General features: G+C 40.3%; 1 protein-coding gene across 1 annotated transcript in view; it reads left to right on the forward strand.

The window, feature by feature from the left end:
* The window catches only part of LOC131684708 (neural-cadherin), a 181295-nt gene that overhangs the window by 83949 nt on the left and 72726 nt on the right, over positions 1-24620 (forward strand). Inside the window, exons 5-6 of the mRNA XM_058967813.1 lie at positions 16683-16820; positions 24327-24564. Coding sequence (XP_058823796.1) covers positions 16683-16820; positions 24327-24564 — 376 coding nt within the window. The remainder of the gene's footprint in view (positions 1-16682; positions 16821-24326; positions 24565-24620) is intronic.

Raw genomic sequence — 24620 nt, forward strand, 5'->3', positions numbered from 1 at the left:
ACAAGCTAGCTTTAGTGTACCGTTTCCTACCTCTCTAATCCAATGGCAACAGTAATTGCGACAAGAGGATTTTCTGTTTCAATTCGTTGGAAGTCAAAAGACTATTAGGATACTGCTCTTCTAGAAAATAAGCATCATGAGATGCGAAAACTTTTCAGGTCTAATCGAGCCTATGAAACGGGCAATTCTCGCCGGTCCCCTTGACACCAGCGATTATCTTATTATGATTTCTAATTAGGGCATAAATTATATCAACCCGTTGGGTAGACAGTTAATGGCTGTTTAACTACGGCGAAAGTTGAAAACATGATCGAAAGGTTCTACCGAAAAAAACGACCAGAACACCTTTTCGCCATATTTTAAAGTTCCTGATTCGTTGGAGAAAGTTTCAAGATTGATTAGTAACAGGTTCAGAATGTTTATTAACTGTCACTTCTGACAAACAGCTTTGAATGAAAGGCAATTTAAAAAATCCAATACTCAGGCTACAAATTTTCCGTTTTTGACCTACAGCTACGAGGATTTTACCTAGTACAGCTGAAAACAATTTCTAAAACGAATCGGTTACCAGCCTCCTCTCCAGGTTTCTTCGCGTTCCGTGGTCGACCCTACAATGTTGCAAATTCAATTAAAATCTCGTTAAAATAATTTCTTCTGGACAGAATGTTTCGCGGCGGGGTCGTCCACTTGGTTGACTTTTGCCTGTGAAACAGTTGCCAGGATGTGAACAGGTTGGCACGCGTACTCCTCGCTGCAGGGAAGCTAAAGAAAATATGTAGCCTTGGGAAAGAAAAACTTTGCCGTCTTTTTCTCTTATGCTCCTTTTATACCTACTGGCTTCAAACGAAAGGACAATTACGGAAATTTATATATATATTTTTTTCTTCACTTTACTTCTTTTTTCACTCGGTCATTTTGGCTTCACTGAGAGCAAATTGAACCAACGGAAATAAAGTAGACTTTCGAGAATGTACATCTTCCCCAGTCCCGCTGAGGATGTACATGAAAAGTTTTTTCCTCTTTCTTTTTACTTGCGCTCAAGTCTTCAAGCTGCAACCCTACAGAGATAAAATTTCGAAAAATTACTCACTTCTATGGAAAAAGTTTTATTTCTGTTTCTTGTTCGGAACGAACCAGGTCTGGTTTGGCTGGCCGTTTCCCGACTGCGCCTGCCACCTGGTGCTTTGGCAAATCTATGCACAGTGCCGGACGAAACAATAGGACCACTGAGGTATTATCAATTCTGCTTGCGCCACCAACCACCACATTGTGGTTAAAATTATGCAATCAAACTGCGGGCGCTGATGCTGATGTGCCAATAAGCATTCTCAACTTTGTGGCATGAAAAATAAGGTAATGCTAACAGGTATGACTAAAGAGATTATAAAGACTAGGGTGGGCATCTATTCACTGACCATGTGGTCTCACTCCAACATATTGTTAATCGTTACTTTCACATAAAAAAGAGCGTGATCATGTCCCATCAGTGTTAACAGCGGCATGCGCCCTCAAGTAGTTATAATCTATTTTGAAAAGACATTTAACAAGAATGTCATCAAAACAACGCCATGAATTAACTAACCATAAGCGTAAAGGCTTCGTAACGGTTTTATTTAATTTTTTTTGTGAATTTTAATAGTGGTTTTATTGCTTTGTACAGCCGATCACTCCCGACTTTCAGAAGTTCGGCCTGGATTCTGTCCTTCCCAACGGTTTTACCGGTTTTCAACATCTCCAATCCTCATTCTGTTTGTGCCTGCTCTACTCTTTTGTCCACTTTATATTGCTCCTTCAAGCTGGCAGCCACTTCGGTACGATCCGTCAACAGATTCCCGTCCCGGTCGTTTATCATGACTAGCGTCCGAGTACCTTTCCTCTTCGTGTTGATGATCGTCATGTAGAATTTCCGCGTGTTTGAAACTTTTGCGGGGAATGTCCTCTGCCCAAGTAAGTGCATCTGACGTGTAACCGCTGCAAACATGAGGCTTCTTGCCCGGTTTTTTCTCGTTCGTCACTCTTTGGTCAGCATCGAGATTTTGATTGAAAATACCGAGGCCAGTGGAGCCGTCAAGGTTTGACCCATCGCGTCGGTGTAAAACATCTTGTTGCAGTCGGCTTCTCGAAATTTATTATAAAAATGTTTGGGATCTTTTGCGGTCCTATGTGAGCTGGGATTCCACGAATCTCATTTTTAATGGATGTGTCGGATAATACAGTTTAATCAGAAGCAGGAATAATAATGGGATAATACGAGGAAGAATTGATGTTTTGTGCCATATAATCGAAGGACACTGAAACCTTCATTTACGAACTGTGTTTTTACGTCATATTTGATTTACGTCACTTTTTTTGCGAACCAAATTCGAACAAACGAACTCTTTTTTGGCGAACCAAGTTCGTAAAAAAGTTTGAATACGCACAGTATGAAATTGTGTACAATCAAACATATTAATAGCTATATGTTACGTATTTTTCGGAACGACGATGAAATATTCATGTCAGAAATCGATGCCTGAAGCTATTTAGAAAACCTTGATGGTAACTTCCGGTTTTGATAACTTCTCGATAACTTCAACAATATGAGCATTTTCGGAATGGGGTTGACGAGTAGATGACAGAAATCGATGTCTAAAGCCATTTTGAAATTCAAGATGGCGATTTCCGGTTTAAATAAATTCTCTAGAATCTCAACAAATTCGAAAAAGAGTTAACGAGTCCATGACAGAAAACAATGTCTGAAGTGATTTTTAAATCCAAGATTTCGCCTTCCGGTTGATATGTTTGGAATGGCGTTGACGAGTAGATGACGGAAATCTATATCTGAAGCTATTTTGCAATCCAAGATAGCGACTTTCGGTTGTAAAAAATACAAAAAGAAGAAATGTTCAAGATGATGTTACTCATCGAACTCTGTTATCTACTCGTCAAGTCCGTTCCAAAAATACTCATATTGTTTGACTTATCGAGAATATTGCTCAACCGATAGTCTTAGATTTCGAACTGGCACCAAACATCTATTTTCATCTACTCGTGAAGCCCGTTCCAAAAACATTCATATTGTTTGAGTTATGGAGAATATTTCTCAAACGATCGTCGCCATTTTGCATTTCAAAATTGCACCATACATCCATTTTCATCATCTGAGTGTCAAGCCCGTTCCAAACTACCAATATTTTTAGAATTATCGAGAATATTGTTCAACCGGAAGTCGCCATTTTGGAATTCAAAAAGGCACCAAGCATCCATTTTCATCTTCTACTCGTGCAGCCCGTTCCAAAAATACCCAGATTGTTCTAGTTATCGGGAATATTGCGCAACCAGAAGACGAAGATAATCAATATTATTGTTCAACAGGAAGTCGCCGTCTTGAATTTTATAATGTTTTCAAATGTCCATTTTCATCATCTATTTGTCTCCAAATTGATAATTACTAACGGGTTCAAGATGTCGCATCGAATAAACGATCGATATGAGAGGTCTCAAAATCAGTGGGAGGACGCCCGTCAGCATTTCTGGTCTCATCGTATGGGACGAGTGCATGTAACCCAAAGTAACACGCAAACAGCAATACTGGATTCGATCCAGTTTGATAAGGTAGGGTGATGAGCCTATTATCGCCATGTTTCTATTATCACCCTACTCATTTGAAGCAGTTGATTAGAGCAACGTCTGCCGTCTTTGTTCGACGCATTGAGTCAAATGGTAGCGCAACAATAGGGCTACTCGATTAGAGTTTTCGTTGCACTCAAACACGAGAATTTCACTATTTTCAGCGCATTTGTGTTATTATCTTAGTTCTTAGTAATTAATGGATCAATGAGGCACCCTTAGTATGGTGAAAATAGGCACTTTACCGTATATGTTTTTGTCCTTCTTGTTTATTTGACACGGCGTAATGCATTAGCATAACTGAGCTGTGAGTCTTTTATGTTTTTTACGGTATGTAAAAACTGAAATTAACTTACAAGTGTCCATCGGATCTTGTTGACTCATGTCCTCTTCCTTGGTGTTGAAACACAAGGTGCGTTATCTGCCGCACCATGGGGGTCATTCGGTCCCTCTTCTCTCATGTTTTGTTTCACGTCCATGTCGTCATCGGTACTGCATTCATGATGCTCAAGATCGAACGTTCTTGTTTGTTTCTTGTACTTACGGATCCCTATTGTAAATCCTTCTGCATCGGTAGGGGAACATGGGGAGACTTGACCAAGCGCAAAATTCTATTTTCGGCTATGGCGTCTTCTATTGGATTCTTAAATTTTTTTCAAAAATATTTTTATACTTGTTTCGATACCTTAAGGTAATTTTAAAAGTTTGGAGTGAAAAATCCTTTCCTTGCAGAAAATATTACGTGATTAATAAATTTGCATTAAATGATGTAATTTTTTATCAAACTTTGTATGAACATATCTACTCGACTACTAATTACTATTCATGTACTAATATACGTCTTAATCCTTGTGAAGCAGTGAAATGATTTAGCATAAACTGGAACATTGGAATAGTTATTACTAGAATTTGCATGATATTGAACGCAATAACTAATGTTGGGGAGACTTGACCAAGATTTTATGGGGAGACTTGACCAAGCAGCGATCAGCTGAAGAAAGATACAAAATTCCTAATATTTATTATGCTTTGGTATCTACTGTTAATATTAATCACGCCATAAAAAATCCCACCCCAAACATAAGTCTTTATATTTTAATATTTGTAAACAAAGTTAGCAACAGTAGGACTGATTTCGTGACGTGTGAACATGCAATGCAAGCAGTACAGTTAATCCTTAAAAAGAAATGTATTAAAAAAATCAAAATTTATCAAATGCAACTCTTTTATATTTTTTATTGCTACCTAAGGATCTCGACAATAGAAAAAAAATAATTACAGTATGTTTTATGCCATTATTTTTTTTATGATTTTTCAAAATTCTCTTGGTCAAGTCTCCCTTCGCCTTGGTCAAGTCTCCCCGCAATGGGGAGACTTGCCATGAAAAAACGATCACAGAAAAACTTTGGTAACTTTTCAAAAATTAAATTAAAAATTCTGCAAAAAATCATGAAGACGCGCAATAGCTTTGCGCATTATATCTGAATGACTTTTGAGGGATCGAAGGCTTTTTTAGAGATTTATGCAGTTTTAGCTGAAAACCTGGTCAAGTCTCCCCATGTTCCCCTATTTGATTTTTATTGGCGGTACGAACGCCGTTGCATAAACATCTGCTACGTTGAGTTTTACGTTCACCTTTAATATTTGCTCCACTTCACGAATCGATGATCTTAGCGGACATTTCGGGAAGCCAACAGCAACACAGTTTGACTGCAACGGGGTAGAAACTTGCTTTGCATTGTCACGCATTATTTGTTCACATTTCGCACACAATACATAGAAGGAATCAATTTTTGCTTTTGCAAATAGACAAAGCGGTGCTCGGGTAAATTTGATTACTTGACCTGCTATAGCTTCTTACTAAGCAAGATGAGAAACCGAGCAGTAAATGAAGTATATCTTCGCAGCGGAGCGAAAATAAAAACACCCGTACTCAATCACCGACAATATTGGTTAGGTCTCCTGGGTGCCCACCATCTCCAGGTACCTTTAGAGTCGAACCACACCCAGAGAAATTTAGACGTTAAAACCTGCGCAATAGTTTTACCCATTAATTGAAGCTGTAGTTGCGCTGGTTCGCGCTTCCTTGAAAATACGACTAGCTCAGTTTTCTCCGTGAGAGCTGGAGGGCCCAAGCAGACAAATTGGCCAAGGTATCATGCAATGGGCCTTGCAAATCGACGACGGCTTTGGGACTTGGAATAGAGATCTCACCGTCATCTTCAAGCTGCCTTAGCGTGCAGGAACTGACAAGACTTTCGTCAATGTCATTCACGTAAAAGTTATAGAGAAGGGGGCTTAGACATAAGCCCTTGGTAAGACCCATGTAGCTAATTCCTGATGTCGATAAATCACCATGCGAAAACGCATGTGTTTTTCAGACAACAAGTTTAGCAAAAAGTTGTTTAGAGTCGATGAAAGTCCATGCTGGTACAGCTTCTTGAAAAGATTTTTTATAGAAACTGAAGCAAAAGCCCTCTTAATATTAAAGAAAACTAATGCCATCTGCTCTTGGCCTTTACGGTAGCCAAATTTTGTAAGCTATTTGATTCGATCGAATCGTCGAAACAAGATAATTTTCTCGAATAACTTTCGGATACAGGATATTATTGCGACCGGTCGATACGAATTGTGGCCGGAGACAGGTTTTCCAAGTTTTGGGATAGCGATGACTTTAACTTTCCTCCAGTCATGACAGACAATCTCTAGTAACGTTTGAGGTTTTATAACACTCTTGAAGCCCTTCTTAAAACTTAGAATGATCTTGTAGTGTGCTATAAAACTAGAGATGCTACTTGGGAATGTTACCCTCAAGAAACTTATTAACCAAATTCAACAAGCGTCTCTTGGCAGATTCATCAACAAGTTAAATTTGATTCTGTCTGGTCCTGGGGCTTTATTGTTACATGATAGGAGAGCAAGTGAGAACTCCACCATCGAAAACGGTGTTTCGTTCACGTTACCGTGAGGGGACGTGGCGCGGTAGATCTTCTGTGCCGGGGCGGAATCCGGACAAACCTGCTTGGCAAAATTGAATATACAACGGTTTGAATATTTTACGTTCTCGTTAGTACAGTTTCAGCTTCACATACGCCGGACGGTGGCACAAAGAATGCTCATCGATGTTTTTCTCGTTAATCCGTCAATGAACCGGTACCAGTAACTACGATTTTTGGGTTTCATCAAACTTCTCATTCGCGTTTTTACGTCGCGTACTGTCGATAGCTAGTGGGAAATCTGTCATCCTAGAACGTCTTAAACGCGGTGGCCTTTTCCACGTATACATCTGAACACTCTTTGTTCCACCATAGGCTGAGAGACAGTGCACGAGAGTTCGCATCTGGTACGTGTTTAGTCTAAGCTTGAGTCACGGTATCAAGAACCCGTTCTCTTTCTCCGGAAGAAGCTCTTTTGTGGACTCGGTGACCTTGTGCCATTAGCAATAGTAATTATGATTGGAAGATCCTTCCACATGAAATCAAACCGCGGCGCTGTCGAGTAGAGGAATAAGTTTAATACTGGAGTCCTCGCATTTCACTTGTGTTCATAATAGTCATTATGAAGGTGTCACAAAGCTGGTGGAGTGAGGTAGATCGATAATCATCATGAAGGCGGCCGTATAGTGGAAGTTACAATCACCTAAAACTAGCCTCGAAGCGGGAAGGAGTTCAGCAATATTGCAAAGCCATCGGTGGCTAAGTTCGGCTCTAGGAGGAATGTAAGCGGTGGCAATGTAAAAGCTTTTTCCTTTAATTCAAATTTGACCAGCGACAATTTCAATACACGGTATCAAGTGGAGATCGATTCGATTGAAAGAATAGCACGGATCCCCAAAAGTACTTCTTCTAGATCCAATCGAATAATTTTAAAATCGTGAGGTCTATTTTTGAAGTAAGCCAGGTTTCGAGAATTGTAAATACTACGTTTCCTAAATTATTTATTACTAATATTAGTAGAATCCATTTTCGGGATAATTCTACTGCAATTCCACTGTAGAACCGTGATCCAATCCGTGACCACTGACGAAGAATTAGCCATCCCCATGGTTTCCACCGCATAAACCTTATTGCTACAATGAGAGGCTGTGTGTACCAGTCAGTGGCGTAGTAAGAAAATTTTTCGGGGGGGGATATGAAATTTTTTTGTAAATATATGAAAAAATGTTCAAAAACATTCTGAGCAGGAAAAAAATGTTCAAAAACCAACAACTCAGGGAACAGGTTTGGGTAGTCAAGGTAGGAAAGCTAGCTGTTGGTATAGAATAAATGCTCTTCCCCTACGAGGACAATCTAAGCGGCAAACTTCAGACTATCTAATTTACTGAGCCCTTCAGTTCCCTTGTGCCATTCAGTACCACTTCCTCGTTGAGCTTCCGACTGATTCGCGAACTACTTGGTCTAGTCCCCGACAATAGATCTAGCCTACTCCGACGAAAAGTTCCCCGGCGAGAGAAGTTCGAGCCAACCAGCCAGGTGCTAGGTCAGTTCGGCGATTCCGGTAGAGTGGGCATCCGGTTTGCTGGAGCCCCGGCGCGACTGGTGGTTTATCGTCGCGGTCTAAGCGGTCTCGTTCCCGGCGGTGAATCTGACTGTAAGCTAAAGGAGAGGTCCCAGACGAAAGAAGTTCTCCCGATACCGATTCTTATTTGATTTCAATACCACAACTTCTTGAGCCCTTTGACTCCGTAACCGGTGCCATTTAGCACCGCAACTCCTTTAAGCCTTTTAGTTCTCTTCTTGGGCCATTTAGCACTACTTCCTTGATGGTCCATTCAGTCCTCGACTTGTTCGCGAACAACTCGGTCTAGTCCCCGACGATGGACCTGACCTACTCCGACAGAGTATTCCCCGGCGAGAGAAGTTCTCCCGAGATCGAGCTAATCAGTTAAGTGCCTAGTTCGGCGATTCTGGTGAAGCAGGGTATCCGATGCACTGGTGCACCGATGACCCGCGACTAGCGGTGTCTCGTCGCTGTCTATTCAGTCTAGTCCCCAGCGGTGAATCTAGCTTACGATAGCGGAGAGTTCCCTGGCGAAAAAAGTTTTCCCAATATCGATTCTTCTTTGGTTTTCGCTATTTTTCTATCGGAACAAACGGTGGGGTGCCGTAGTCGGTCTGGCAAATCTGCATGGAGCGTGACATCCGGTTCGCTGGCGTTTCGACGACTCATACTCGCTGCTTTGTTGCAGTCTAAACGACTAGTCCTCGGCGGTGGATCTAGCTTATACCTGCGGAGAGTTCCCTGGTGGTGATTGCTCTCCCGAAACCGTTGTTCGATGTCCATTTCGCTGTAAGGCAGTCATGATCTACATCAGCGGTGTTCAACCTTTTAAGTAGCTCCCTGCACGTCACTTCAAACCTCGGACATTCAAAGACTCTCCTCGGACATTCAAAGACTTCAAATCTCGGACATTCAAAGACGCTCCAGGCACAGTGTTGACGTTGCGTGCCCACACCGATGAAGATACTCCTTAAGCAGCCGTGGCTCGGTAGAAGCTGTTTCAGGTTGAAGGTCATCTCTCCGTGCATTCTATTGACCCACGTCGACAGGTTTGGATGAGCCAGTAGGTCCACTTTCCTTTCTCCGTATTATCCTATGCCTGCAGCTACGTCATCATCGAATCGATTCTCATCATCTTCATCACGTTTCTGACATTTCATTGATTGTAGCACTTGATATCCTCCGTCAGGGTAATGCAGATGGGGATCATCTCGGCATCAAGGCATACTGCCTCCGGTACGCAATCGCAACTCGTACGACCAGTAGTCGAAGCGTCCTGTTCAGCTTTTCGCGGTTTCACTTGGTTTTCAGCGCCGCACCCCAAGCAGTATCGATGACGAAACACTAGATAAAGACCCGACATTTCGCATGTGTAATCAACGTGGTTGTTTAAGCTCAATCAGTCGTCGATTATCACTCCCAATTGCTTCAGTGCACGCTTCGATGCATTCACGTGCCCTTCGATGGTGATCTGTATCCGCTGAAACGCTTTTCAGTTGCTGTCCAACAACAACACCGTCTTGTAGTGAGCTATTTGCAGCTTGACCCGTTCATCCAGCTCTCGATCGCATCGATTGTCTCCGTCACCGATTTTCTTCAAGTGTCTCACCGTTAGTGACACATCATCCACGAAACCAACGATTTTCACTTTCCTTGGCAGCAGCATTGTTAAGACCCCACACTGATAGAATATATTCGTAAATCGCTAGGAATTTATTTTGTACAAACAACTTTAATAAAATATACGAATTTTTCGTATATATGATGTAGTTCTATCGAAACCCTTTTATTTTTTATTACGAGTTTTTCGTGAAAACCACGAAATGACTTTCGTTGGCTTATTACGAAACAGCTTCATTCAGCAAACGAGTCGTTCGCTGTTATATACGAATATCTTTATAATATTTACGAGCACCATTCGTCAAACCGTCCACGTCAAAAGAGCAATATGGAGCCATTGTTGCTATTCGTCAGATAATTGTTGTTGTCTGACTATTTAGTAGTCGTATCCGTGTCCGCCGGTTGCAGGAAGATTTCCTGAACCTCTTTCGCTTCCAGTTGATTCAGAATCTGGAGCAGTACAGAATCAGTTGAGCCGTCGTGAACTGCTCGTTGATTTTGTATGAATAATTTTGAGTTTTTCTCTGCCAGATCGGTGCTGTCAAACATCGATCCTAAAAGATCGAATGCGACCAACGAAATCGTTTGTAATATACATAAGCGTTTATTAAAATAAAAGAAACTTTCGTTCATCAAGCGGCCATTTCTTCGTATTATAATAAAAGCGATTTGGCCACATCGATTTTTTTAAATAAAAAAAAACATCGATCCTAAAAGATCGACTGAAAACAATAAGAGGCCAATAAATACGAAAACTTTTCTAAGATAAACGAAAAGATTTCATGCGACCAACGAAATCGTTCGTAATATACACAAACGTTTATTAAAATAAACAAAACATTTCATTTCATTCACGAAAAATAATGTCGTTATCAACGATAAAATTCGTGCAGTGTACATTAAATGTGTAAAATTTACGAAAACTTTCGTTCACCATACGGCCATTCTTGTTCATGAAATGAACGAAACTTACTATTTACAATGCACGAAAATACTTCGTTGCAGAAAACGACGAATGAATTCGTGCATTGCATGATTTATTATATTCACGAATTTATATTATCAGTGCATCTTACATCCCATTCCAAAGTGTTTGACAGAGAATGGAGCCCTGAGTAACGCCCGCTGCGACTCGCATTGCCGTCTGGTACAGCAGTGCTCTACTCTGGAAGTAGCTCTTCAGGATCTGGCTCATTCTTTTATGGCACGCTGCGGCACTGGTCTATTCGAGGCTGGATGGCTCGGTGACTTCACTGACTTTGGCAGCAACATCAGTTTCTGCACCTTCCTTATTTTGGGGATTACTTTCGTCTAAAGACGTCAGCAGTAGCATCCTGAACATGTCCGGATATGCCAGGATCGCAGCTTTCAGCACCACAATTGGTATTCCATCCGGACCGAGGGTTTTCTTTGATTTTAGTCACATCGACGCGTCTTTGAGCTCGTCGTTAGTCACTTGCCACTCGACTGTGTTGCCCCCTTCTTCTTCGCCGTACGGTGTCGGTGACCAGGTAGTTGAATCGTGATTCGGGAAGAGACCCTCAACGATTATGTTTTGCTTACCCGGGCATATTTCAGCTCGTGTCGACGGACCCTCGTCTTCGTCATGACGAATCAGTACGCGTCCCCCAAGGATTGGCGTTTATTTCTCAGCACAGCTACTTATGGCAATTGGCTTGCTAAGCTTGATCTCCCGTTTTAAAAAGTCCCTACCTTCTAGATACGTCGCTTGCGCTCCTCCTTACTCTCCGATCTTGCGCTCTGAACCTGCCTTCTGGATCTAAGACAAGCAGCGCATAGCGTACTGAGTTACTCATTTAACCAGTAAGCTGCACGCCGTCTACTACATGGCCCTAGTTTTCGTGATGTTGTAACGTCACAAGCCGTCACAATCCTTCTAGCCGTCAGCCGTATCAACGTACTTAATTCCGTTGTTCGCCGAAGTAACTCAACAAAGAGGTTTTCGTTAAAGGCTTTCGTCTTCCACTTTAGCTTGCCGCCCGTCCTTCTTCGTGCTGCAGCAGGGTTCCATTGGCCGATATGGTAGGGAATCGCCTGGTGGCCTCCATGGGGATACTTCTCTCACACTCTCCAGTCCATGTTCGCCGTCAGTCAAGGACTACAGAATGTGGCGAAATTTCTCTCGGTACCTATATCCGTTTCGTGAACTATTAAGCTCCTAGCTCCTCGCTTCGCCGCGATCTACTCGTTATAGTCCTCGGCGGTTGAGCTAGCGTCCACAACGTGCCGACAGGTAGGTGTCCAGTCTGCAGCCAATTTTCACTACAAGGAAATATTTTCACAAGATAACTTTTGCAATTGAAACGTTGAGAATTTCATTTAAAATATTAGGCATATTTTTGTTTAACATATTCATTTTTTTTCAAATTTCTCCAAAATATTTCGGGGGGGGTTTCGTCCCCAAAACCCCCCCCGCTACTACGCCACTGGTACCAGTTGTTTGCAATTAGTGCAGCTCATGACCCGCGGCACAAACAAGCGAACAGTCAGACGAAACTTGTCAAAGAGGAGGTAGTTAGATAGAGCAGACCTGCCGCTTAGAGTCTGAATGCACTCGTTTGTAGACCAGTATCTTCACTTGCTGAGGTATGGGGTCTTTAAAAAAGCGAACCCTGCGCTTCAACTGACCCGCGCAATTCAAATTCAAACGACTCCATTTATTTAGACCTGGTTAGCTGGTACATATACTCTGTACTCCTTCGTAAAAGACCCGTAGCCAGCAATATCGTTTGCCTGCTTTAAACTATTTACCACCAACCGGCCCTTAACAGCAATAAATTTAAGCATTTTAATAAATCTGAATTTTTTGTCTTTGGTCCGTGAAAAGATCATGAAGGGCCCGGTTGAGGAGCATGCGTGTAGTTTCAGTCGGAGAGTCGAATTTATTTTTTCATCCATTTCACGAATCGTTGTCAGAGGAATTCATTTATACACGGGCCTTTTAGCCAGTGTAATATAGTACGACACTTTACTTGTATAACGGTATCCAGGCAAGAAAAGAAATACTGCTACTGCTCTACTTCAAATAACGGTTAACGCGCACACACCAAAAAAACTCCAGCGCCGAACAGTCACAAAACGCACAAGATAGCCTTGAAAACGGATTAGCAAGTTTTGCAGCACACTTAGAAGTATTACACTGCACGGTCTGAAAAGAACGACTTATCGGTCCGAGAGTCATCGTATGGATTGTCGTTTATTGCCGTTCTATTAGCTTTAGGTGGTTTGGCTCCCTTCAAAACTTCCTTGGAGTTCGAAAAACTTCTCTAAAGGTTGCTTGAAGTTAGTAGGACTGCTCTGAGATTTATAGGGCTTGCCGTTCCTGATGATTGCTGAACTTTTCTGATATTCGTAAGACTAGTTTTGAAGGTTTTTCATGAAATATTTTACTGAAGTTCTTAGAACAACTGTGAGTTTAACAATTTTTAAGTCCGTGGTGATTCCCTTGCAGTTTGAAGGAATTTTGGGCATCTTGTAGACACTCCCTGAAGTTTGTATAACTTTCTAGGAATCTATTGAATATTCGTGAAGTTTCCAGAAACTTCTGAGTTACATAGAATTTATGTAATATTTGAAAAAATTCTCTTGAAACCTAGGTTGAAATTTGTCCCATTTCCTTGAAGTGAAAACAAATAAATTTCAACATCCAACAAAATCAAACAAAATGAAACAAAACAAAAAGTTTCTAATATGTGTATATAGTATTGAAATGCATGCGATAGTCCGAGTTATATCTGCATTTCAATTAACATGAGACAATGCCGTTCTGCTCGTACGGGCTCCGAACAACAGGACAATATTATAGTGTTGAGCGAACCAATGCGCAATAGAGCGATTTGAGGCAGTATTCATCCATAAAGTTTTCCGCTATTCAGAAGATGAACCCAAGACTCCGAGATCGTTGACGTGAGAGTGCCTTGGAATGTTCGAGTTGAACAAATGGTAGTTAAACTGAATCGGAAGGAGTTTCCGCGTGAACGTGATGATTGAGAATTTACTCAGTTTTAAAACCATTCTGTTTAGATCACACAACGTACTGAAGCAGTCCAGTTCACTTTGAAGAAAATCGGTATCGATTTTATACCGTATTTGTTGAAAAAAAATTATTTCATCGGCGAAAGAAAAGCAAGGTCCTTTTAATTTAATATTGACGTCATTCAAATAGAGGAGGAATATTACTGGCCCGAGATGAGTTCCTTGCGGAATACCGTATGTAGCACGGAATGGTGCAGATAGTCAGTCCCTAATGCTGGAGTTGCCTTCCATCGAGGTAGGAACGAAAGCAACGCAGAAGTTGTCCATGAACACCGAGTTTGTCCACCTTCGCTATAGCGTTATTGTGGTTGATTTTGTCGAAGACCGCAGATAGATCCATGTAAATAGCATCGGTTTGCAAGCCGTCAGCGAATCCATCGAGTACATCAGTTGTGAACGAGAGCAGATTGGTCGTTGTCGATCGTTTAAGCATAAAACCGTGCTGGTCATTTGCAATGTAGTGTTTGCAGGGAAAGAAAGTAGGATCCAGAACAATTAGCTCGATTAGTTCGGATACCGCACTTAAATACGAAATTCCTCGATAGTTATCGATGTTCGATTTGTTGATAACCGCAAATTTTTCGATATACAATCGTACAAATCCATTCCTGCCTGGCATCACGTCAAGCCAGGTAAGTTGAACTCGCCCAGTATTGCAATATCATCAGTCGAGGCAGCGATCAAGGTGATGAAAGAAACGGAAGATGTACATCGATCAGGCTGGGATCACGAATTCTATTAGATGGAAAATACACAACATACAGGAACAGATTGCGACCGGTTAGCTCATAGGCAGATCATCGTTAATTACACGGGTTTTTATACCGTAACGTACGGTGATAAGCACACCACCACCTAATTTCTTATAGCTGTTGTGGGCCTTAGAAAAGCCTTCCGTTGATGAATTTAAGCCACCAGCATTCTGGTAGTAAACCTCGATATTGTTGAAGGATGTATCTGGTATTTTTATGGGGTTAGTCTTATTATTTTGTTCGACACTGTATACTGCGAGCCATTTTCGTTTATTGTATGTCGCTAGTGATAATTGATAGGGTTAATAGGAAATGATTTCGTTAAAAGGGTCTACGTTATTTGATGATTTGGTGAGCAAAGCTTTAGCGAAGTTAGGCAATACTTGAAATTCTTTTTAGGAATAGCCGTGATGTTCGATGATTTACAGGGTCAAAGTTTTAATATCGAAGTTACGTAAACTTTTCTGTGAAATTCATTGCATTTGAACCGTACTGCAAACGTTTTCCAAAAGTTAAGAATTGCCTTGAATATTATATTATAAAGTAACGATATAGTTCACTTTTTTATTTCATACCAGACACCACACTAGCGACAGAGTGGAAAGAAAAGATACTACAACTCTAGAAATTATATTGATCACACTAACAGTTCTATTGTGCAATGTAGTACTACAGGTGGCAACATTTTTCAAATGTGCATTGCGTTGACATGAATACATGGTACTTTTAAATTTCTAATAGATTTTTGTCGGCGATCTTCAAATCCCTAAACGGAACAGAGATATAATAGTAAATTCAAAATACGGTTTTTTTGTATAAAAAATTCTGTCAGCCTTAGATAATGTACGAACAAAAGCTTTCTATAAATTTTTGAGAATCACATAATCGTTTGCTGTAACGTCACTCCGCGTTCATATTGTCTGACATTGTACGTTCAGTTCTAAACGCTATATCGCCTATTGTTTTTAGAGCTCTATGCTCAATTTTTGCGTACATGTTTTGAGAGCTAGATTTAAAAAATTAATGTGTAGCTCTCTGTCTTAAGCAACGTTGAGAATTTTCAGCCGAAATAAAAAAAAACAAAAAGAGAAAATGAAATAGGAACCAGGTTCCATACAGCTATTGCCATGAAACGTTGACACGCCAATTAAATTAATTGAAAGAAAATAAACAACATCCAATAATGTATGCCTTTTATATTGGCTACCTTTCTATATACACATGATTCCTACTATATGAAGCTTGTTAAAAAAACATGCTGCGCTTTTTGGTAAAACGTGTGTTTCATTATTAAATCTAGATTGCGCAATTTTCTTAGAATAATATTAGCTCAGCTCATAACATAATATATAGAACACAAAGTTTCAAAGCTAGCAAATTTTTACCAAAGCATATTTATTACTTTATCTGGTTTTCAATCGGTTTCGGGCACTTAATTTTGAAGCGTCCCATCTTCAACAGGTTCAAAAACTAATAATCTCAACACGTGCTGCTCGTCCCACATCCAATCCAAATTCCAAGCTCACACAGCACGTGTTCCCAGAGCATGTTCCAGTGATTATAACTTACATTTATGATTAATTTCTTCGCATGACCATACGCTGCACCTTACTCATACAATCTAATCCCTCACCCGTAGAACCTAGAGCTTGTTTCCGGTGTTTTACCCCACGTTTGACAAATGCATGCTATTTTCCACGGGTATCTCGAGATATGTCCTCCTATTTATAACGACGCAATGTGAAAGTATGCTTGCCTTCTTCTTGCCATCTGCTCAAGTCACGTATTCAGCTTTCTAACAATTCAAGAGCACCCGGCAGCCAACCGGCCGCAACCATCATGGCTGCTTCGTGTGTGATAACAGGAAAATTTAATTTCCAGATTAATTTGCCTTTCCCCTCCGTAACCACTTCAGTTTCATTGGAACGCTATAGAAATGCTTTCCACCAAATTCGTAGCTAGACCGGCAAGCAAGCAGACTGCAAGCTAGTACCTTTACATCACGAATACTTTTTAGAAGTAGTTAAACCAATTTTAACCCAGTCAACCGTATATGACACTAATTGAGTTTTACTTTTCTTCTCACTGCCCCAATGCATACGCGGAACGACCCCCCGGGATATTGGATTTGCACAACACACACAGGTTACGGCCAGCGACGGCGATAAGGACCGACTGCAGAACATCGTGTACTTCCTCACGGGCCAAGGCATCGATCCGGATAATCCGGCCAACAGCAAGTTCGACATCAATCGAACCACCGGAGAAATCTTCGTGCTAAAGGTGAGTACACTGTAGCAGTTGCAAAAGTCAATTCCGCTGCAATTTTTTGATGCCCCAATAAACCGATGGGTGTACAGCAGTCGGTGGAAACTGCATCACACAATCCACCAAGTGATGCAGAAAAAAATTCGATGAATTGATATTTGGGCGCATTATCTCCGCCGGAGGCAGGCGAAAAGGAGAATGATGAATTGAAGCGTTTCTCCAACAATGATTATTATCTGGCGAAAGAGCGGAACGGCGTCATAAATCATGAAACTTATGCAATTTTTCTACAAAACGGCGCTTTCGTTGTCTTGCCATTTTCCACCGCATCGTCTTTATCTGGACGCCCGGACGGATGCCGGGAAACTGCGCCCGTGTGGTTCTGCTACACTGCTACCTATAGTAAACTGGGGCGGCGTTGGTGGCCATCACGTGAACAGGATAAATCGGAGAAAGTTATCCATTTAATCATTCAGCTAATCTAGGCTTTTCCAGTTAAGTGAATGATGAATTTGAAATGACTAGGCTGTTTACTCGTACCACGTATGATAACATCTGTTAAACATTATGACTACTGACCACACTGCCAATTAGAACAAGAGTAATCTTTGCCGGAAGCCTTTTGATGACAACCATATTAAGTCAATCGACAATTGAGTCAACAAGAGCTGATAATTGGTCTTCTTTCAGAAGAGAAAATTCATGAAACCGAACAAGGATTGCATAAATTAACTGAACCGAGCGAAATTTCGATGGATTATGCATAGATATGTAAATGTTGTTGTTTCCGGCAGTTACTATATGAAGAAAAAGCTAATCTTAATAGGTTTCGATAACGCTCTTGTTTACCACGATAAAGTCGACTCTTTCAGAACAAATAAACCGAAATATTATATGTGATTTATCAAGAATTTAATAGTTAATCTTGGTGGAAACATATAAGATAAACATAGAATGAAAGCGGGACCACAACAAAGGAGATAGTAATTAGGTATTATTATTAGGAAAACCCGGAACTAGTTGGTGTTTGGGGTAAGTTAGTGAAATCCTTTTCGCTTAGGAATGGCGCTATCTCTCGATGTGTATCTTTTTGTCGTTTTATCGGCGAGAGAATCGAAGGCGCTCGATCAATTTCGAATTACAAGTTGATTGGAACTAGAGAACTGTAACTAGCCGGGCCTCTGATACCCCTTGCCTTTTAGGGATTGAAGAAAATGTAGTTTTTTTTATCAAGTAACCCACCAAAATATATATTTTGAGACACCCTAATGAATAGTAAATGTTTATTTTTAATATGTTTTAATATCAAAAACGAATTCAGCGTACCAAAATTACATAAAACCGTCCTATTTGAGCCGATACGGTAAAGTTTCGACTTTAGTCCACCTTTTGTTCTAAGTCGTGCCACTGTGGTAGGAGTCATGATCTTTTGGCATTAGAAATGCGAATCACCTGAGTCTATGGCATGTCCGGACAAGCGTAAAGTAACTTGTTACTAAATGCCGTAACAACTGTTGACAAATTGACTCAATACGTCGTTAACAAAAATGGTTAACAAAAAATGGTAAAAATAGGGTTTCAATACTGTTTTTCTTTACTCCGCTGTATTCAGAAAACACAAAAAACATGCTTAGCAAAAGATGCTAAAAAGATAGTTTTAAAAGCAGCTCAATCATTACCTTTCGCCAATACATATAACAATGCTATAGTATTTACAATAGCTCCATAAAATATCACAGAACAGAAATGTTTTAAGATTTCCATGCTCATGGTGTTTGACATGGGTATATCAAACGGGCTCAAACCATGAAAACAATATCACCGTGGTCCGGTAGATCCACTAGAAAACAATATTTTTGTGTCTTTATAGGTTAATGATTCCATTTTATGGTGTTGTGAAATTTGGCAATTTACAGTTTTTTCAAGGGGCTGTGTTGTGTTTGATTCCAAGAAAATTTGCAAGAGAATTTGCTCGGAATTACTGCCCCTAGCAATCCGTAATCCAATCAGAATAATAGCAATAACCTGGGAGGTTTTATTGGTCCTTTTTATGTTGCAAGCCTTTTCCTACTATCTCCTGTCCAAACAAAAGTTCAGCCATTAGTTAGTATTTATACTATTTCTAGTAATGTACTTTTTCTATATGCTATTTTTTGCATTTTTTAGACTCCATTTCCATTAATTTTTGCCTTTCTGCTGATGATTGTCACAATATCTAATGTCTTTTTCTACTATATTGTATCCATCTAACCTTTACGAAATAAATGTGTAATTATTATTTTGTTGCTTCCTTTACTGTTTCTTTCTCGATAACACTCAATAGTGCACGGGAATATGCAAACGACCACATGGTTATACAAACGCATTAGTACACGCGAAATTATTAACGTGCTAGCATACGTGACATACAAACGGCTACGTGATAAAAAAAACGTTCACAATAACATACAAACACTCGAGTCTTTTGCGACAATACATATCCGGTCGTAAACGCGATCAATCATACATATCTACGCTCATGATCTCTCAATCATATAATCCTCCCGGTGAAGTCAACGTGATAGCACTTACGAACTTACAAACGCGGTCTCAGGCACCAACCTACAAATGTCCGGCCTCACGAAATCATGAATCATACTCGTGTGGGAGCTTTCACTCCAAAATACGGAACATATTTCACACCTTATGTGTTTTTTTATGAGGGGTATACGGACCGCATAAAAAACCGCATAAAAAAACCGCATAAAAACCGCATAACTTTGAAAATCCGCATAAAAAACCGAATAATTTTGAAAATCCATATAAAAAACACATAAGCTGTGAAATATTGTTCAATATTAAGAGCCATAGTACTCAAGGAACAGCAAGGATTTGAAGTAAGAAAGTTTAGAGAAGCGTGGAGTAGGGTCATATGAGCAAGCTTAGAGTTTCCCGGCTACTTAACTCTTTGTCTTCTGCAACGCAGGAGTCAGGATCTTTTGGCATTAAATGCGAATCACCTGAGTCTGCGGCATGTCCGGACAAGCGTAAAGTCAAAGTGACTCCCCAGAATCGCAGGACTAACCGGGAAATTTCTCCGTCGGAGTAGACTAGGCCCATCGCCGGGAAATAGTTCGAGTAGTTCGGGAAATAGCACCGGCAAATGGTTGTCGGGGCGCCTGTCAACTGGAAGTCACCCTCCACCCAGAATCGCAGGACCGACCTCGTCATCTGCCCGGCTAGTATCGCTTTCGGAAGATCTTCCACTGCCGGGGAACTCGTCGTCGGAGTAGAAAGTTCCACCGTCGGGGACTATTCCGAGTAGTCCGTAGCGAATCACCGGCTTGAATCGTCGGGGCACCAGTGAACCGGACGCATTCCTCCACCCGGAATCGCTGGACTGACCTTGGCATTCTGCCGGACTGCATCGAAGGAAGAATAACGCGTCCGTCACCAGTTGCGGGAGACATTTTTTCTTCGGGGAACTCTCCGCCGAGGTAGGCTAGCTCCACCGTCAGGGACTACGTCGAGTAGCACCGAACGCGAAAAACCACCAGTATAGGGTCGTCGGGGCACCAGTGAATCGGAAGCCACCCTCCAATCGGTATCGCTGGATCGACCACGGCATCCAACTGGTCAACGTGGAGAGGAGGGCATGTAGAATATCATGCCGTGCAGGACTGATATGGCGGTTATGAGACCAGTGAAATCTAGCACAACCAGCTAGACCTGGAATCAAGTGAAGTGCATTAGCACGCCTCCCCCCCAAATAATCATTTCAAATGGAATCCGGGGGATCAGGCAAATGTTGGATTTCTTAATGGAGTTTAGAGGAGTAGGGTTCAGAGTTATCTTCTCTGTTCAGAGTCCCTCACTCTGGCACACGATGGACGAAATCGGTAGTATGGTCTAACTACTGAACGTGTGCTGGGTCGGCGCTTTACCACCAAGTAAAATAATACACACACAAGACTTTTTTCCGATCTCGCCGAACTGAGTCGAATGGTATAAAATATTCGGCCTTGCGGGCCTCGGCTAATAAGTCAAAATTCCTACCGATTACATAACCTTTATTATGAGAAAGGTAAAAAGGTTTTCAATCACTTTCTGTTTTTATTTTCACTGACATCATGAATGCTCCCCATATCCTTAACCCAAAGACTAGTAATTAATAATCTAAAATAAAAATATGGCCATTTCTTGTCTTTTGTTTGCGCATATGCATTCACGAGGATCTATCTTTCGATAAAATTTGCTTCAGGTATTGCCCTAAAAACTAAAAGGAAGCTGCATAAAAAGAATCAAATAACTTTGAAAATCCGCATAAAAAAGACCGCATAACGTTGAGAACCCGCATAAAAAAGTCGCATAAAAACCACATAAATAAAAACCGCATAAAAACGACTTCAGTGTATTTAGTGTATCATTTAATATTACATTAAAGCTGCCGATTTCTCTGCAAAGCAAGAATAAAAACTTTAGCTCTATTGACTTTCGGAAATCTTGCAAAACCATTGGGACTTAAGATTACCTAGATTATTAGAATTCGTGAATGTAAAATATACATATGGTCGGTGTTAAGTCAGACCGGACTAAGTCGCAAAACATCAAAAAATGAGATAATTATAGCACTGGATACCAAATTTCGTCAGCTACATTCGACTCTTGCCAAATTTGAAATATGTAACAATAAACAAGAATTACGGCAAAAATTAATTTCCAATCATAGTGTAAAGGATGCTGCGATTCAAACTTTAAACTCGTTTTTCTCGAAATCAATATTTTGTCACTTAGTCCGGTCTGACTTAACACCGACCATATTTATGATTAAATCTAGTAGTGGAAACTACCCAGAATTTAATCTAATAAAGGATATATACTGATATCTTCTAATTTAGGTAAAATTTATCAAACTTAATATTGATGAAACCCCCAAAAATATAGAAACTATACGTATGAGTGAACTGAATAATTTTAGCATCACTTACTTCCAACACATGGAAGAGAACACATTTCACTTACTTCTCCTTTGCCGAAGAGGCTTTCTTTTAGATTGCACTGTTTATTAGATTATTGCAATTTATCCGATTCCCGTGAAACTTTTTTAAATAACAAACGGAGCCGTGGGTATTTTTATATTTTATGTTAACAAGAAATATAATAAAATGAGTCTAATGTTTGTCCGGCATCCGGCATATCATGTCCGGCATAACTGCGTCTTGGGGACCGTTCATTTGTATCTCGTTATGATACACTTCCGTGTCATAATTGTTGCTGCCTTTATATTAATGAACATTTAATTTCTTTCTTGCCCTTATTAGCATTATCTTAAAATGGTACTGGCTGTAGATATAGAGGTACTTTACGCAGCTTTTGCCGTTTTCAATATTACATATTAAATAAAAGTTTGTGCTCAGCGGTTTCGGAGAAGGGTAGACGGTAATACGGCGTTTTTCACAGAACTGGCACGTATCAGTTTGATTTACTTGATCTCTGAGTAACGGTACTATCGCATTATGTTAGTACAGCAGAGCCGGGTAGCAGGTAATGGATCGGTTACATGTGCCCTTCGGAATAGATTCCATTCATCTCAAATGCGACAGGATTCTGCAAGTATGCGGTGTCCGATCTTGTAGTCGAACATTGATTTTCTCATCGTCCACATATCTTAATTATAGAACTGTCAAGCACAAACAGGGATAATGAGTTATTCAAAATGAATGGTTTCACCTGTGCTAATTTGTTGAACGCTATGAGTGCTGCATGCCCGACACAGTAGAACTCGATAAAGGTAACTTCTGTCGGTTTAATCATACTCACCTTCAGAAAATGTTCCTCATCATGAATGTGCGGTCTTATGCAAGTCATCAATAATAGGGCATCATGTTAAAAAAAGTCATCGGGCTCACTTCTTAAATGAGAGGTTAGGGTATCAGGATCACTTTCTTCTTCGGAGTGAATTTGCTAAACCGCTCCCTACTGGTGGCGAATTTTGATTTTTAGCGAAATGGGCCGATTTTGGATAAAATTTCCAATTCATGTCTGTAAAAGTGCCCCTGAACTTTTCTAGGAATCCAAGTGGAGAAATTTGGTGAGTTAGTTTGTACAAATTTTGGATTATATGAGTGGCAGAGCCATTAAAATTTAATAAAAACTGTAATTTTAGGTGCTTATCATTAGATTTTTTTCAAAACTGGGTATCCACAAAATTTTAAAAGTATGGGAAACACTTCAAATAGTTGAACCAACTATAGGGACGTAATTTTGCTGAAGATAGTGCATATGTACGGCTAATGGAGTATGAGTTATTCAAGTTTTTGTTAGATAACCTTTTGACATTTTATGCCATTCATAAAAAACAACACTGTTCTACAAAATAAAACAATTCGAATATGCTTAGTCCGCATTTTGTTTTTCTAAAAATAGAAGGAAACTGATGAAAGATGGCGTTTTCCGTAATACCCTAACCTTTCATTTAAGAAGTGAGTCCGCTGACTTTTCAACGTGATGTTATTTTGGGACACCCTAATCAATAATCACCATATTTGGCAGGAGCACCCCTTCTCGCTGCTGCGACTCACTCATCTCGACAGCTTACTACGGCAAGAATCATAGCAACAGTTTTTTCGTTCTTCAGACAAGGGACACAGTATAAAAGTTACTATTTTTGTTGTTCGCTTCGGGCTAGCTCGAGCAGTAGTATAAGGCACGTAACCATTGTCTTTGGTGGATGAAAACAGCAATCTTCTTCAACTTACTCGGAATATTTTTTTTCAAACCAATCTGTATTTTGTCCTACTAAGCTACATGAAATTCCTGATCCAAAGAAACCTGTTATATTGAAATCGAAATTATATTACGACAAAAACTAGGTTAGTACCGCACATTCTAAACTAGAACTCGGCTCAAAAAATCTAATTTTATTAACCTTGTATTTCAGAAAAAAGGTTAAACTAAGATGTCGATTTTGCCTGTGATTCCCCTACATCGTCAATCAAATATAACATTTGAATAAAAGGAATTTCGTAGAAGATATTTTATTAGCAAGCGGATGTCTCAAAAGCGAATTGGTCGAGTATCATGAAATTGAAATATGTGGAGTAACTATTAGAAACCAATAAAATTAAATTAATAATATTAACTCAATATATTTTATTCTTTGATGCCACATTGCAATATTGTTATGCTGTTCGTTTATAATCTTTTGTGGATAAAAAAAAGTTAACAGCAAACAAAAAAACACGTCGCATCTCGATGCCTTTCTAGCATCCTATTAGTGCATATTGAAAGCCTGCCAAAGAAGAAAACGATAATTCTTTTTATCTCGACTTGACTTCTTTATTATTATAGTGATGTACTCGGGGAAGCTTGACGAGCAATTATGCGCTTAGTATGAAGCAGCACTCACTCGCAAGTTGTAAAAGCGTTTCGCAGCGATAATTTTTTTTTTATAATCCATTCACCGAAAGCAATTTTCATGCCGAGCACTTCGTAGTAAATCATCGTTGAAATTGTTTTCTTTTATTTCTCTCTGCTGCTTAGCCTCTGGATCGAGATCAACCGAATGGGCGGCCCCAGTGGCGTTTTACCGTGTTTGCCCAGGATGAGGGCGGTGAAGGTTTGGTCGGCTACGCTGACGTGCAAGTCAACCTGAAGGACATCAACGATAATGCACCGATCTTCCCGCAGGGTGTGTACTTTGGCAATGTGACCGAAAACGGTACCGCCGGCATGGTGGTGATGACGATGACGGCGGTGGATTACGACGATCCGAATGAGGGTAAGTTTTTGATTTTTTTGCGTGCTGGTCCTAGCAGAGTAGTTTATTTCAACCGG

This window comes from Topomyia yanbarensis, chromosome 2, assembly GCF_030247195.1.
Source record: "Topomyia yanbarensis strain Yona2022 chromosome 2, ASM3024719v1, whole genome shotgun sequence".
NCBI classification, from domain to species: Eukaryota; Metazoa; Arthropoda; class Insecta; order Diptera; family Culicidae; genus Topomyia; species Topomyia yanbarensis.